General features: G+C 35.6%; 1 protein-coding gene across 1 annotated transcript; it reads left to right on the forward strand.

The window, feature by feature from the left end:
* The first annotated feature begins 210 nt into the window (after positions 1-210).
* Positions 211-6431, forward strand: LOC145040456 (NAD-dependent malic enzyme, mitochondrial). The gene is made up of 19 exons (XM_078988381.1): positions 211-520; positions 748-844; positions 1041-1159; positions 1256-1423; positions 1528-1656; positions 1881-1941; positions 2050-2153; positions 2763-2846; positions 3677-3783; positions 3865-3976; positions 4073-4186; positions 4889-4954; positions 5049-5121; positions 5211-5297; positions 5385-5439; positions 5530-5601; positions 5731-5793; positions 5880-5994; positions 6124-6431. Exons 1-19 carry the CDS (start codon positions 365-367, stop codon positions 6196-6198), a joined length of 1857 nt encoding a protein of 618 aa, XP_078844507.1. The 5' UTR covers positions 211-364; the 3' UTR covers positions 6199-6431.
* The last annotated feature ends 8896 nt before the right edge of the window (positions 6432-15327 follow it).

Raw genomic sequence — 15327 nt, forward strand, 5'->3', positions numbered from 1 at the left:
AATACATATTTTTTCTTTTTTACGATTTTAACACTCATAATCATTAGTTTGTAATGCTTTGTTACAATATATATCTAGCTTCTAATAATATAGTAACAACATAAAAAAAATCCATAAATAATAATCAGATTTCTTTGGACTCGACCCGACCCGACGGTTGGAAGAGTAAAAGGGCCTTCAAATTTGCCGACACCGAAAATTGTGAAGTCAAACGCGAAAATGTTTCAGCTTCCATGAAGGGAAAGTCTATGGTTAAGACTTGATTCTACCAAGATCTCCCTTCCCTCAATTATTTAGGGCACACTATTCGGACACTAAAATCTCCTTCAATCTTACTCTTCTTTCTTGCTAATTCGACGCAACAATGTCGAATTTCTCTCGCCAGATTCGTTTCACCTCGTCCATGATCAGAGGCTTACAGTACAGGATTTCAAGATCTTTCACTACGATTGAAGGCCATCGACCTACCATTATTCATAAGCAAGGTCTCGATATTCTTCATGATCCGTGGTTTAACAAGGTAAAGTTGCATGTCATTATGAAGTTCGGATCATGTTTTGCTTGTAATGCGAGTTGAGTTGCCGAGATTGAAGTGTTTTTTAACGCAGTTAGTGATGGATTTGTAACTTGGAACTTGAAGCTTAAAGTTTTAGTTCCTTATTGGTTACTGTGATAGTTTTGATTAGTTTATACACGAACTATGATTTTCAGTAAATGTATTGTTAACCAAAGCAATTTTGTTATCAGGGAACAGCATTCTCCATGACTGAACGAGATCGTCTTGAACTACGAGGACTTCTACCTCCAAATGTCATGAGCAATGAACAACAAATTGAACGCTTTAGTAAGTCACTAAAACAGTAAAACTTCCTTTTTTTTACATTATTACTAGATATAGATATGTTAAGCCTTCTATTGCACAGTATTTTGGTATGCCTAATTATGATACCAGATAATCAACCACTGAATTACTTTACCATAATCAATTGAACTACTTCTTTCATGGAGTATAAATCAAAACTATTTTGTTAAAATTACAGTGGCAGATCTGAAGAGACTTGAGTTGAATGCAAGAGATGGTCCATCAGATACAAATTCATTAGCCAAGTGGCGAATACTTAACAGGCTACATGACAGAAATGAAACAATGTACTATAAGGTGAGTAGTTATTGAGAGCTTAAATATATGCACTTTTTTGGAATTCTTGAAAGTTCTCCTTAACAAATGTCATATCTTTGTTATGACTTATGACAGGTTTTAATAGCTAAAATTGAAGAATATGCTCCTGTAGTATACACTCCTACAGTTGGACTTGTTTGCCAGAAATACAGTGGATTGTTTAGAAGGCCAAGAGGGATGTATTTTAGTGCTGCTGATCGTGGAGAGATGATGTCAATGGTTTATAATTGGCCTGCAGATCAGGTTTGTATTACACACAAATACACTTTCTAAGATCATAAATTTCAAGTTTTTATAATTGAAACACTTTTAATCAAACCTTCTCTCTTATTCAAAAATTTAATCAGGTTGATATGATTGTTGTTACGGATGGAAGCAGAATATTGGGTCTTGGTGATCTTGGAATCCAGGGAATTGGAATTTCAATAGGGAAGTTGGATTTATATGTTGCTGCAGCTGGAATAAACCCTCAAAGAGTAATTTTCACACTGGATTAATCTCACTACTTTAGTGTTCCTCTGAATATATATATTTATGAGTTAAAGGAGGATGCTATAAGCCACAAATAAACAAAGATATGTTGTTATTTCTTGAAAATAGCTACATACTTCTACTTATTTGTTTATTATAACATTATACTTTTGTTTAATCCTGTTATTTTTCTTTAATACATAATCATTTTTTCTTTTTATCAAAACAGGTGCTTCCTATTATGATTGATGTTGGAACCAACAATGAGGCCCTTCTTAAAGACCCTTTGTGTACGATTCTTCCAATACTTTCCCTATTCTATAATCTTCACATATAATTGTAGTTATTTTAATATCTTATATTCAAGATAATGATTAATAGTTCCATTTTTTTTATAGATTTAGGATTGCAACAACATCGTCTTGATGGTGAAGAGTACATTGCTGTTATTGATGAATTTATGGAGGCTGTGTTCACACGTTGGCCCCATGTGATAGTGCAGGTAGTCTTTTCCATCATGAAAATGGTTTAAATTGCTTTTCAAATTTCAATAATGTTAATGAAAATGGATTTTTGTGGGACAATGAACAAATAAGTAATTTTAAAACCTTGTAATTGCCAATTGCAAAATTGATATGTACTTTAATAAAATTTACCAACTGAATTGTACCTTTGATCTTATGCTATAATAACGTAATGTTAGATTAACTTTTGGAGTAAGTTACAAAAATGGTCCCTGTGCTTTTTGATTTTTATCGTATGCAGTCCAAAATCGAAACCTTTTCCAGTTTTGGTCCTGATTTCTAGGTTTCAATGTTTCATATGGATTTTGATACCTGGAACCTAGAAATAAGGACTAAAATGGATATAAAACCTTAAAAATAAGGAGCAAATCAGAAGTTCTATACACCAAAATTGATATGAAACTTTGAAATAAAGACAGAAATTGAAAATGTTTCAGTTTTGAACTAAACATCGTAAAAATTAGAAAGCACAGGGACTATTTCTGTAATATACTCTTTTTTTTTTCACCAGATGTTCTTGAATTCATCAATTTTCTGATGAAATGGTATAAAAAGATGCTAATCACTTGTATTTTTTTTTTTTTTAGTTTGAAGATTTTCAAAGCAAATGGGCCTTCAAGTTACTACAACGATATAGAAATAGCTACAGAATGTTTAATGATGATGTCCAGGTAAACACTTGATACAATTTCATCTTTTTTGTGAAATATATTCTTTAATATAGTTATATAAATAAAATGATGAATCTATGTTCTTATTTCTTAGGCCAAATTCCATAATAATCATTGTAGTGTTTTTTTTTTTTTTAAACCATTGATATAATTTTTCTTTTTCTGGTTTAACCACTGAGAGTTTTTTTTAACTTTATTTATTTTTTCCGGTAATGAATTGCAAAAGGAAATTGGAAGAATATTTTTCTGCTTAAAGTTGGTTTAAAAAAATCAAAGTTTTAATTTTTAAAGCATAAAAAAAATAGGTTAATCTCAAAAAAGACCTTATATTTTGTGTTTTTTCCGGATTAAACCTCAAATTTATTTTTTGCCTGAAAAGACCTTGTATTTTTTCATTTTTTCCAATTTGGTCCTTTTAGTCATTTTTTGCCCAAAAAATTGCAAAGTATGAGGATTTATTTGGAAGCATTTACAAGGCTGATTTTTTTTTTCTTCGGAACAAATTACAAAGTTGAGGGCTTTTTCGGAAAAAAAAAGTGAAATAATACAAGTTTAATTCAGGAAAAAATAAACTTGAGGTTTAATCCAGAAAAAACACAAAATATTATGTCTTTTTTGAGATTAACCCTAAAAAAATTTCAAATTCCAAACGATATTTGTTTTTATAGACTTCAAAGTTTTATGTACTCTTTTTAATGAAAAAAAAAATTTATATCAATGGTTACACCGGAAAAAAAAAAACAAAGTAGAGTGTTTTTTTTTATTATTATTTTTTTTAATAAATAAAATTTGTTATATTTCTTATTATATAATTTGATTTTGCTGAACAGGGAACAGCTGGAGTTGCAATTGCTGGTCTTCTTGGAGCTGTGAGAGCTCAAGGAAAGCCAATGATTGACTTCCCAAAACAAAAGATTGTTGTTGCTGGTGCCGGAAGGTTCTAGAATCTTCTACACATAACTTTCTTTACTAATTAATTATTTAAAAAAAAAACACTGAAATTATGCAACAACTTCAGTGCAGGGATCGGGGTTTTAAATGCTGCTAGAAAAACAATGGCTAGAATGTTGGGAAATAACGAGTTAGCATTTGAGAGTGCTGGAAGTCAGTTTTGGGTGGTTGATGCTAACGTGAGCCACATTTTTATTCATCAATAACTACTATTACTACTAATAATAACAAATATTCTATTTGATTGACCTTTTTTGATTTGATGGATAAATTAGGGTTTGATTACTGAGGAACGTGAAAATATCGATGATGATGCAAAACCATTTGCAAGAAAAACCAAAGAAATTGGGCGCCAGGGTTTGAGAGAAGGAGCAAGTCTTGTAGAAGTGGTACGATTTGAATTTCCTAATTGTACTGTATTTAACATGCATTGTACTGTTACTGATACTCATACTGATACTGATACTGATACTGATGTCAATAAAGACAAAAAGTTGCTGACTTTTTTACCCTACCCAAAAAGTGGGACATGGACCGGAGTGATGTCAATAAGACAAAAGTTGCATTTTTTTTTTTGTCTTATCCAAAAGGGTTAATTTCATAAAAGACCTTATATTTGTGTTTTTTCTAGATTAAACCTCAACTTTATTTTTCTTTTCTGAAAAAAGACCTTGCACTTTTTCATTTTTTTCGATCTATCCATTTTAGTCATTCTTTCCAGAAAAAACTTGTAAAATGTGAGGGGTTTTTCTGAAAAATACTAAAAATGTTGAGGGTTTTTTTCAGATAAAAAGACAAAGTTGAGTGTTTATCGGAAAAATGAAAAAATACAAGGTCTTTTTCAGGAAAAAAATAAACTTGAGATTTAATCCGAAAAAAAAACACAAAATATAAGATCTTTTATGAGATTAACAAAACAACAACACAAAAGTTATAGTTTTTTTATAGGAACCGAGACTTATGCCAATAAAACAAAAGTCTGTGCAAAAGACAAAAATGCCCTCCTCACCAATAATCCAGTCTTGCATACTATTAACTTCAAAATAGCAAATTTGTATACTTATTGATTAAATTTGGCTTTTATTAATCAGGTGCGTGAAGTAAAACCTGATGTACTCCTTGGATTATCTGCAGTTGGTGGTTTGTTTTCTAAAGAGGTATACTTTACAATATAATTAATAATCACTACCCTAAACCCTAAACCCTAATTTTTTTTTTCTAAATTTTATTTAATTTGTGCTGAATGTTCAGGTATTAGAAGCACTTAGAGGGTCAACTTCAACAAGACCAGCAATATTTGCAATGTCAAATCCCACAACCAGTGGTATGCATTTTGTACTCTGGGAGATAAATATAATATTAATTTTTTTTTAAAAATTAATGTATATTTTTATTTTTATTTTATTATGATAGCTGAATGCACCCCTGAAGAAGCATTTTCTATTGTGGGAGATAACATTATTTTCGCAAGTGGAAGCCCATTTTCTGATGTGAAACTTGGTTTGTTTTCTACTTAATTTCTTATATTTTTATTTTTTTCAAGTAAAAAAATCCCATTTATTTATTTCTATATTTTATTATTTACAGGAAACGGACATATTGGCCATTGCAACCAGGGAAACAATATGTATCTCTTTCCAGGGTTAGTTTTTCCATTTAAAAAAAAAAATCACGTATTTTTATTTTTTATTTTTTTTAAAATTACTTCTAATAATCACTAAAATTTTCACAGCATTGGCCTCGGTACTCTTCTTTCTGGCTCTAGAGTAGTCTCCGATGGCATGCTACAGGCTGCTGCTGAGTGGTAATTTTCTTTAATGACAAGGGCATTCACGTCTTTTTACACACTTGAGTAATTAATATATATATATATATATATATATATATATATATATATATATATATTTTTTTTTTGTGTGTGTGTGTTCATCAGTCTGGCTGCATATATGACTGAAGAGGAGGTACTTAAAGGAATTATATACCCTTCAATTTCAAGGTATATACATTTATTATTATTATTATAATAATAATTATTATTATAAATATAAAATAAAATTTGTATTTTTTGTTGTTGTGTTGAAGCATACGTGACATAACAAAACAAGTAGCTGCTGCGGTTATCACTGAAGCAATAGAAGAGGATTTAGCAGAAGGATACCGCGAAATGGATGTTCGTGAGCTTCGTAAGCTAAATAAGGTATTTTTGAAATTAAAAAAATTATATATTTTGACATATATATATATATATATATTTTATAAAAATAGTTTTTTAAGTCTTGGCAAAGTCAATAAAATAATCATTTTGAAATTGTATCGTTATTTACAGGATGAGCTTCTTTGCTACGTGGAGAACAGTATGTGGAATCCGGATTACCCGACGCTAATTTACAAAAAGGATTAAAAAAAAAAAGGAAAATGATTGGTGAAAGTTTGACCTTTCTGTTTTGTATTTAGAACTCTATATATTATTTTGTTCATTTGGAAACACGTGTAAAATAAACGAGTTTCTAATCCTTTATGTTGGTGAGTGGTGACAATGCTACATCTTGTTCTTGAAAATCGATGCACACATGTAATAGGTTTTGCTTTTTTACCTTTTTAATTTAAGTAATCGAGTAAACTAGTGTTTAGTTATGATTTATTGTTGGAAATTGAGGTAGAAAACATGGGTTGGTAATAAAAAAATTATGGATATAAATCATATAATATCGTATGATCACTTTTTGTATTCATATTTCTCTGTTATATGTTTGGGTTATTGGAAAATTCACCTAAGGAAATTTATATTTTATGTTTTTCGTTTGTAATTTCCGTGAGATCATGCGTTGCACTTGCACTTGCAATGTATAGGTATATGCGTTGGGAAATAAATGATTAATATTTTGTCTAAATGTTTTGAATTAGCAAGTTCATTATTGATTTAGACTTGCTTTATGTTTTAACATATTATTATGAAATGGTAAACTTGACAAATGGCTTGGGGTTTTGAAAAATGTATTGTGATTTGAAAGAGAGTCCTTTGAAATGTTAGTGTGTGAAAAAGAAATGATTCTGAAAGTGAAAATTTTGGAAAAATATATTCCATTATGATATTTAAAAGCATATATGGTGTCTACAACGCTCATGAGACATATATCTTACGTATTTTTTTATGACGTGTTTCAGGTGCTGAGTCGAAGTAAACGGATTATATCCTTAAATTGGATGCTTATGATGAACATAGATGATTCGTGAGTTACCAAGGAGTAAAGTAGTAGTTTATGCATTCGAACTTAGGTCGCTTTTGTATTATTGTGATTCACTATAGCTTTTGATGCTTCTGTAACCCCCATATTGAACATATTTATACACGTATTATGATTTTGAGACCTTGTTTCATTTCATTTGAACATGACATTATTGGAAATAATGTCGATTAATTAGGCTAATTTTCGAAGTTAAAAAGAGGGTATCACAAAACAACTCAAAATTAGTTGGAGACCGTAAATCTTACAAATATCATACCCAACAAACATAGCAAGTTGGAAAACTCGGTTGATCGAGCCTAAAAAACTTAGTTGGATGAATTTAAGCTTTCATCATAAAACTATAGTTGCCAAAATGCAATGAAAAATGAATACAATGCACTAATGAGAAATAATACTTGGTCTCTTGTTCTGTGTCCCTCTAATGTCAATATTGTAGGTTGCAAGCGGATATAAAGGGTCAAACACAGATCTGTTGGTCGATTGAACGTCACAATGCAATGCTAGTCGCTCAAGGTTTCAGTCAAGAAGCAGGAGTAGACTATTTTGAGACTTTCAATCCAGTTATAAAACCAACTACTATTCATTTAGTGTTGTTGATAGCCATCTCAAATCACTGGCGCATACGCCAATTGGACACCGATAATGTCTTTTTAAACGGGGACTTGCTTGAAACAGTTTATATGAGATAGCTATGTGGCTTTGAAGCTGTTCATAAACAAAATCACGTATGTCACCTGAACAAGGCTCTTTATGGGCTCAAATAGGCCCCCAGGGATTGGTTCACTAAGCTAAAAACATATTTAGTCCAACAAGGGTTTCATGCATGTCAATCATACAACTTTTTTCATGCATCACTCCTTATCCATTGTCATCTATATCCTTGTTTACATGGATGACTTGATTATCATATGTACCAATCCCACTCTCAATCAGAAATTCATCCAACAACCTGATCAAGTATTTGCTCTCAAATATTTGGGAGACTTACACTACTTCCTGAGAATACAAACAACTCGCTCCAACAGTTCTCTTACCTTACATCAGCAAGGATATATACTGTAACATCCTGTATCGGGTCGTCCGAGATTAGGGTTGTGGGCTGCAACCCGAGCATGAGGAAGTCTCAGGGATTGCGACGAGTTGCTGGAAGCGTAGAGCATTGTCACACCCCCAAACCGGAACGGCGGAAACGTTCGGGGGTGGATGAGTTCATGTGGTAACGTAACAAATGAATACATAGTAAAGAAATCAGTATACAACCATCATATATATAATTGAAAGTTTACATTGTTTAAAAGTGTACATGTTCAAAATCAATTACAATATGATGTCAAAATATGAAATTAAACTCGCACCGCAGCGTCCCTTCTCCAAAATCCGTTTGTTACCTGTAATTACTGAATCCCTGGGACATACAAGTAGTTTTGAAAGAGTAGATCAGCATTTAAGCTGGTGAGTTTCATAAGTATTTAATGACAATGTTTGTATGAAATGAAATGTTTTTGTTCCTTGTTTGCTTGTTCCTAGAAAATCCTATATTTTCTACTAGTATAAATGTAGCCTTCTTTTAAGACCAATGTTTGTTTCTAGTAAATGTATGCACGTATAAAATTTCCAATACGTCTAAAAAACCCCGTAAATCATTGTGTTTTTAATACTCCATGTGAGTTTTATAACCATGCTATTGACTAGAAATGCCTATACACAACGTTCTTCAGGCGTTGGAATGTTCTAACGTTTGTCACCCCAAATGGTGGCCTGTAGCTAACAGTCAGGGCGCGGGTTGTCAAGCCCGTATAGATCTATACACAAACACCATGCTCCCCCTCCAAGGGATTCTGGTATATAATACAGGACTTGAAATGTGTACTCGAACGTACGTGAAGTTAATGTCTCACAAAACTTAGCATAAAACTGATTTACGTGTGAAAACGTTCGTTCGTTATTGTATATGAAAGTAGCTTCTTGAAATAGTATTTCCATGTATGTAAAAGTTCGTAGTATTCTTGTAAAACTGTACCTATTATAGTTTCCTAAAAGTGTGCTTCATTTGTAAAATAAACCCTTAGTGAAAATGTTCACTTGTTATGAAAAGTGTAGTTTTTGTAGTGCCAAAACCGACACACAGAAATGTAATATAAGCAAAGTATCTGATTTATATAAATACATAAATCGTTTCTCATTTCAAAAGATAAAATGTTGTTGTGGTATAATTTGCATATGAAAGTTTCCTTATAATAGTTTTAAATCACGTGTGATTTCTTTGATAGAACGCGTATAGTCAAAGTTTATATAACACACGATAATAATCGAGTGTTTTACTTGTATTCCCCCCCTTAAAAGCATGTAAAAGTACTCTTAAAACATTTAAAAGTGTGAATTATAGGGGTATGAACTCACTTGTAAGATCGGAGGTTACGGGATGAAAACCGGACAGAATTTCGGCTTGAGAAAGTGGATTTCCTCGGGATTCTCGGGAATCTCGGGAGCACAAACGACCTTCGGGACTCGAGCAAAGTGATCGGGGCTTCGGGGTAGTACGGGCACGGAAAACGAGGCAAGATCGTAAGAGAAATGGGGTGTTTTTCCCGGAACCCTCGCATCTCTATTTATAGGGGTCTGAGAGGTCTCGTTACGTGGGGCGTACGAGCGTACGCGGGGCATATTCGTGCGTCATGCGTGACCGAGTCCTCGACTGCCTCGGCTTCGGATGGGACGGGTCGGGGTAGCTCGCATAGGGGCGATGTGGACGAACCGAGGCCAAGGCCTCGCGTTCGCTGGGTGTACGGGGTTACACGGGGCGTAACTCAGCCCTATCTGGTGACTCCTCTTCGGATAATATCAAGAATTTTTAAATAAATTTATATATAAATTATTTAATAGACTTCAAAAATTCATATCTTCTTCATACGAACTCCGCTTTCGACGTTCTTTATATCCACGCGAAGGTGAGACCATACTCTACAACTTTCGTTTAGATTCCGTCGGCAAATTCCGAAATTATTTTTATTATTTATTTTTAAAAGGTCGCGGTAAGAAAATTTCTTTAGAAATTCATAACTTCTTTATCCGACGTCGGTTTTTGCCAGACTTTTTACCGCTGAAATACCATTGTTGAGACCTTTGATTTGAGTTTTTAGCCATCTGCCGTTAAACCGAACTTGAAAAATTCCTAACTTTCTTATATGAAGTCGGATTTGGGCGTTCTTTTTACGTACGATCATGGTTTTGATGACTTCTAACATAATAGGTAATTTAATTAGTGATTTTTGGATATTTTATTTTCGAAGTTAATTTTATTACAACTAACGTGGTTACAATACTTGACTTTTTAGGTCGTTTACATGTAGTTGAAATAGCAGGCTGCACAAGCATTTTTACACCTTGCCGAGGACATGAGATTCATTGAGAAACGAAGTTATATCGAGGAAGCAATGGAAGTTTGAAGTTATGGCAGGATAAGTCCTTTAATTAAAAAAGGTGGCAGCGGAGTACGTTGGGCGTACGTGTGTGTACGCTTAACGTACTCATGTGAGTGACTTTTAAGCGGAGCCACCTAGTAAGCTGGGTGTACTAGGCACAAAAGTAAAACCCTAATTGTGAGGAGTATCCCCTATATAAAGAACGAGATGGCCTCATTCCTGGCCACCATCCTCAGTCCATAAACCCTCTAAAACCCTAATCCTCGTTCTTGTGCTTGTGTGTGGCCATGGGGAGCTTTTAAGTGTCTTGTGGGATTATTGGAGTGAAGAAGGAGCATGGAAGAGAATAGAGTTGGAACCTAGGCTTTGGATCTGAGCTTTTCTGTGGTTGGAGCATAATTTAAAGGTATAAAGCTCAAAGCTTTCCCATCCTTTTGTTTTGTGCATGATATGGACCATTTTAGGGTTTTTTGTCCCAAAGCTTGAGGCTTTATGAGTTGTTACACTCCAAAGCTTAATATCTGTCCTTTTAAGTGTTTCTAGTGGAGAGAATCCATAAAGATGAGGTCTTGAATGTGAGAATCAACCTATGCATGAGATATGAGCATTTTGAGTTAAGAGAGTAAGAGTTTTATGTGTTTGTGACCCAATCAGCTATGCAAAGGCTTAAAGTCACTGACTTTATGGAATAAGAGCTATAAGGGAGTCCAAATCTAAGAAATGAGCTAAGGTCTTAACGGGTTAAGACCAGGAGAATGGGCTAGTAAAAACTGAGCGTACGCCCAGTACGCCCCGCGTACTGGGTTGGTGTTCCCGATCAGTTTCATGCATGCGTGAGTATGCTGAGCGTACCAAGGGAGGTACGCCCCCGCGTAACCTCACTGTGGACTTTTGGGCTAAGTCTCATATTTGAGCCTTGAGGGTTGGGCCTGGATCTTTGGACTTAAGTATTAGTGACTTTGATCAGAGAAATATTATATTGTGCTTTGGGCCCTTGGGTTGGGCCTATCGTTTAGATTGAGAATTGGGCCTTGGGAGAGCTCATCAATTATTTGACCTTGGTAGGCCTAATGGGTTTTAGGTAATTGATGGGCTGGTTAGTGGACTACCTTTAGACCTAATGAGTGAGAGTATGGGATTAGTTTCTAATTGGGATATTTGTGGGTTTGGCACAGAGTTAGTGGCCAGTGCTAGCAACAACGTTTATAGAGGTTGTTCATCATCCGAGGTGAGTCTTCTCACTATACCTTACCATGAGTGGTATTTTGTGTGACAGAGATGTCTTATGTGCTTATCTGTGTATTGGGATACCCTGCAGTATTTCTTTGTGATTTACGATGTGTATTATTCAAAGTTTACAACGTTAGGATCGGAGGGTCCATAGAGTTAGGACCAAAGGTTCCATCATAATTGTGGGACTGGAGGGTCCCATTGAGACACATTGACCGGAGGGTCTTATTGAGTTATAGCCTTGAGTGGCTAATGTGTTGTTTGTGGTATTTTGGAGAGCTCACTAAGCTTCGTGCTTATCCTGTTATGTGTTATGTGTTTCATGTTCTTATCGGGATCGCGGGAAGGCATCGACTTGATTGTACACACCAGAGAAGGAGTTATGTTTGAGGATCCTGGATTATTAATTAAATAATTACGGAGATGTGTTTTGTAAATTAAATAAATGGGGATTTCCAGAAATGTGTTATGAGAATTATGTTATTTATAAATGAAAATTTTGTTTGAAAATTTACGGTGTTACAAGTTGGTATCAGAGCCTTGGTTTGAGGGATTCAGATGCACCTTCGGGAATATCTAGACTCAAACTGAGGATTTGAGAAATAAATTTCAAAAGAAATGATTTTTCTAAATTGAGCAAGAGTTTCTAAGAGAAAAACAAGAAGGAGCAGTGTGTAAAATCAGTCAGAGCCCGAACGGTGATTTCCCAAAATACCCTTACTTATTTATGTTATGAGATATTATTGAAATATTGGTGATGCATGCTAGAAGATAGGCTAGGTATTTCATATTATAGGGCTAGAGTTGCCTGATTTGTGATGCCTTAGCCTAGGAATTTTGCTATATGTGATGTGCTTTGAGTATATGCGGAGTAAGAGTATCCAACAGAGATCTTTAGAGAGGACTTGAGTAGAGGAGTAATATAGGAGAGATACATAGAAGAGCATCAGAGGAGCCTACTGAGACAGTGATCAGATACCCACGAGGTGTAGAGTTGCTTGAGTTCGGTGATACCTTTTGAGTGTGAGTAGAACAAGTGGAGTGGTAACCTAGAATGGTTTAACGTATTGGTAGAGATTATTCGATGCCCGAATGCTGCTTGATGTGTGCTTTGTGGAACTATGAATGATGGGAGTCACCTACCAAGCGAGTATGATGATATTTAAGAGGTAGATGGCTGGCATCATAAGGGGATCTTCAACAACTGATGGCAGAGAAGAGTGAGAACCTAGGAAGAGCCTAGGGAGTGACCTTTTTCAGATGAGTGCGCTGATATAGGAGAGTATTCGCAGGAGAGCGACCAGGTATGACGGGATCGATGATTGAAGAGGTTGAGCAGCTACTTAGGAAATCTGGGATAATCCGTGTGGAAAGTATGGGTAGATGTGACAGGTAGTATGGGACTGTACTACTGAAAGCAGAGGACCTATACTCGAAATAAGGAGAATACCATGATTCATAGCAGATTGAGAGGAAATAACATGGTTCGGGTACCATGATTCATAGCAGATTGAGAGATGATCAAATGGTTTGAGTACCATGATTCGTGGTGGGTAGAGCTTCTGGTTTTACCTGTTGTCCCATTGTGGTTGATTAGTCTGAGATCATATGTGATAGAATGTGGGCCAGAGGGCCATGTCGAGCGAGTTTTAAGGGAGCATACCTCGAGAGGGGAATCGAGCTATTTTGGAGAGATTTCAATGGTGAGATGCCAGTTGGATTCGCAGGACACATGGATGAGTAGAGATGAGACTTTATGGAGAATTGCGTTCCGAGTTGAGCAATCGGCCGATAGTTGAGATATCACTTTCTGAGACAAGAGTTGCGTTGTTCCTATTTCCTGGGAGAAGCCAAACAAGATATTGAGCTTTTGGTTTTTGCGTTGGACGAAAAATCCATGCGGTAGCATAGGGTTGCAACCTTTTCACCAGAATATTAGGGCAGTATGTTTGCTGCAGGGTATTCATTATACCACGATAGAGTTATTAGTAGAGACTGAGATGAGGACAAAGAGATGCCTTAGCCGAGTCAGACATGCTTTTAGCAGTGATTTCAAAAGATCAAGAGAAGTATTATGGGGCGGTGTCCCTCGTTGTCTATGTTGAGTATCGACTGTGCGAGTGAGGTCTCTCTCCTCCAGGATGATTTCTGCGATGGGAGGCTAGCTGAGAAATCAGAGACGAGGTGCGTAATGGCGCATTAATTCCAGATGGAGAGTCAAGATTGTATCGGAACAGTTGGGGATGTCCGATAGTGGGTCGGTCTGAGGCTTTGAGAAGACTAGTGGTAGTCACGTTGATAGGATTCTGAGATTTCGTACGAATAGCGGGATATTTGGAGTTGCTTGGTTCCCATCGGGAATATCATTGATATGATTACGTAGTACGCACCTGGTGGAACAGTTTATAGAGTAGATTGTTGGCATACCAGTTGGTAAAGGTTTGAACCCTGAGTGGGGGAGAACTGGGTAATTATTGAGAGGATCCATGATCCGTTCGAGTACGGTTAAGAAAACTGGTTATGGAGATCTGCAGTGTGGACATATGAGATCTAGGTTATTGGCGAGGTACAAGGTGGGATGATGTATGTGTATGTTCTTATGAAAGAATTTTCAAAATTTTATGGATGTTACACCTAAGCAGAATTGATTTGGATCAAACAGTTACTTCAAGAATTACATGCTCGAAAACTTGATTGCCCGTTAATTATCTATGATAATGTGGTTGCCATCTTCATGACAAAGAATCTTGTAATCAACAGTCGATCTAAGCATATAGCACTCGACTTCCATTTCATTCGTAAACAAATTGAATCAAGACAATTACAGATCTCACATGCGTCCTCTGTTAATCAAGTTGCTGACATCATTATGAAACCTTTGCACAAGGATTGATTCACATCCATTCGCAACAAGCTTCAGGTGTGATCCGCCCATTGGCTTGCAGGTGGTGACAACGATACTCTTACTTCATCAAACACGTGTACATAAGTCCCACATGTAAAGTAAATTAGGGGCTGTTTGTTTTAAACTTACCGGGTCCGGTCAGAGCTGACTGCTGACTCGGTCAGCAGTCAAAACTGTTTGAAACTTCATGTTTCTGTTGACTCGGTCAGTCTTGCTGACCCAAAATGCTTACTCGGTAAGCCTAAAATATTTGGCTGACTGGAAAAGAAAAAGCCCACACATCTTATTTTCGAGTATCTGCCCTCGCCCCTCACATGGAGACCTAAACAAAAATAACGATTGAACAAAATACACAACTTCATCAGCCAAGTCGACTCTTCCTCCTCATCTTTGACCGACCAGTTGCCCTCTTTACCATTAATTATCACGTCGACAACCTTCATCTCCTTTGGACGCGACAACTTTTCCCACCACTGGTTCTCCGAGGCCACCGCACCGTCTTCTCCCTCAGGCAGAGCCGCCGCAAGTAGCCGACCTCTGCCTCTCCTAAGCCAGTGTCGACCATTCAAGTAATTTCTTGGTTATTTTCTTCATCTGGGTAAATATCATAAATTACTTGTTTAATAGGATGAAAATATGTTAATTTATTTGATGTCGTTTGTTTCTGCTAAGAAAAACTCAAGATCCTCTTGATTTTGATTTTTTTTCTGCCAATAATCGATGAT

The sequence above is a fragment of the Lactuca saligna genome, chromosome 1, assembly GCF_052625555.1.
Source record: "Lactuca saligna cultivar CGN05327 chromosome 1, ASM5262555v1, whole genome shotgun sequence".
In the NCBI taxonomy this organism is placed as follows: Eukaryota; Viridiplantae; Streptophyta; class Magnoliopsida; order Asterales; family Asteraceae; genus Lactuca; species Lactuca saligna.

Excerpts from the sequence above, each read along its gene's own strand:
- LOC145040456 (XM_078988381.1), top strand. The coding sequence starts at position 365 with ATGTCGAATTTCTCTCGCCAGATTCGTTTCACCTCGTCCATGATCAGA. Across the intron at positions 2,847-3,676 it reads TGTTTAATGATGATGTCCAG|GGAACAGCTGGAGTTGCAAT; the intron begins GTAAACACTTGA and ends TTTGCTGAACAG. Across the intron at positions 5,122-5,210 it reads GTCAAATCCCACAACCAGTG|CTGAATGCACCCCTGAAGAA; the intron begins GTATGCATTTTG and ends TTATTATGATAG.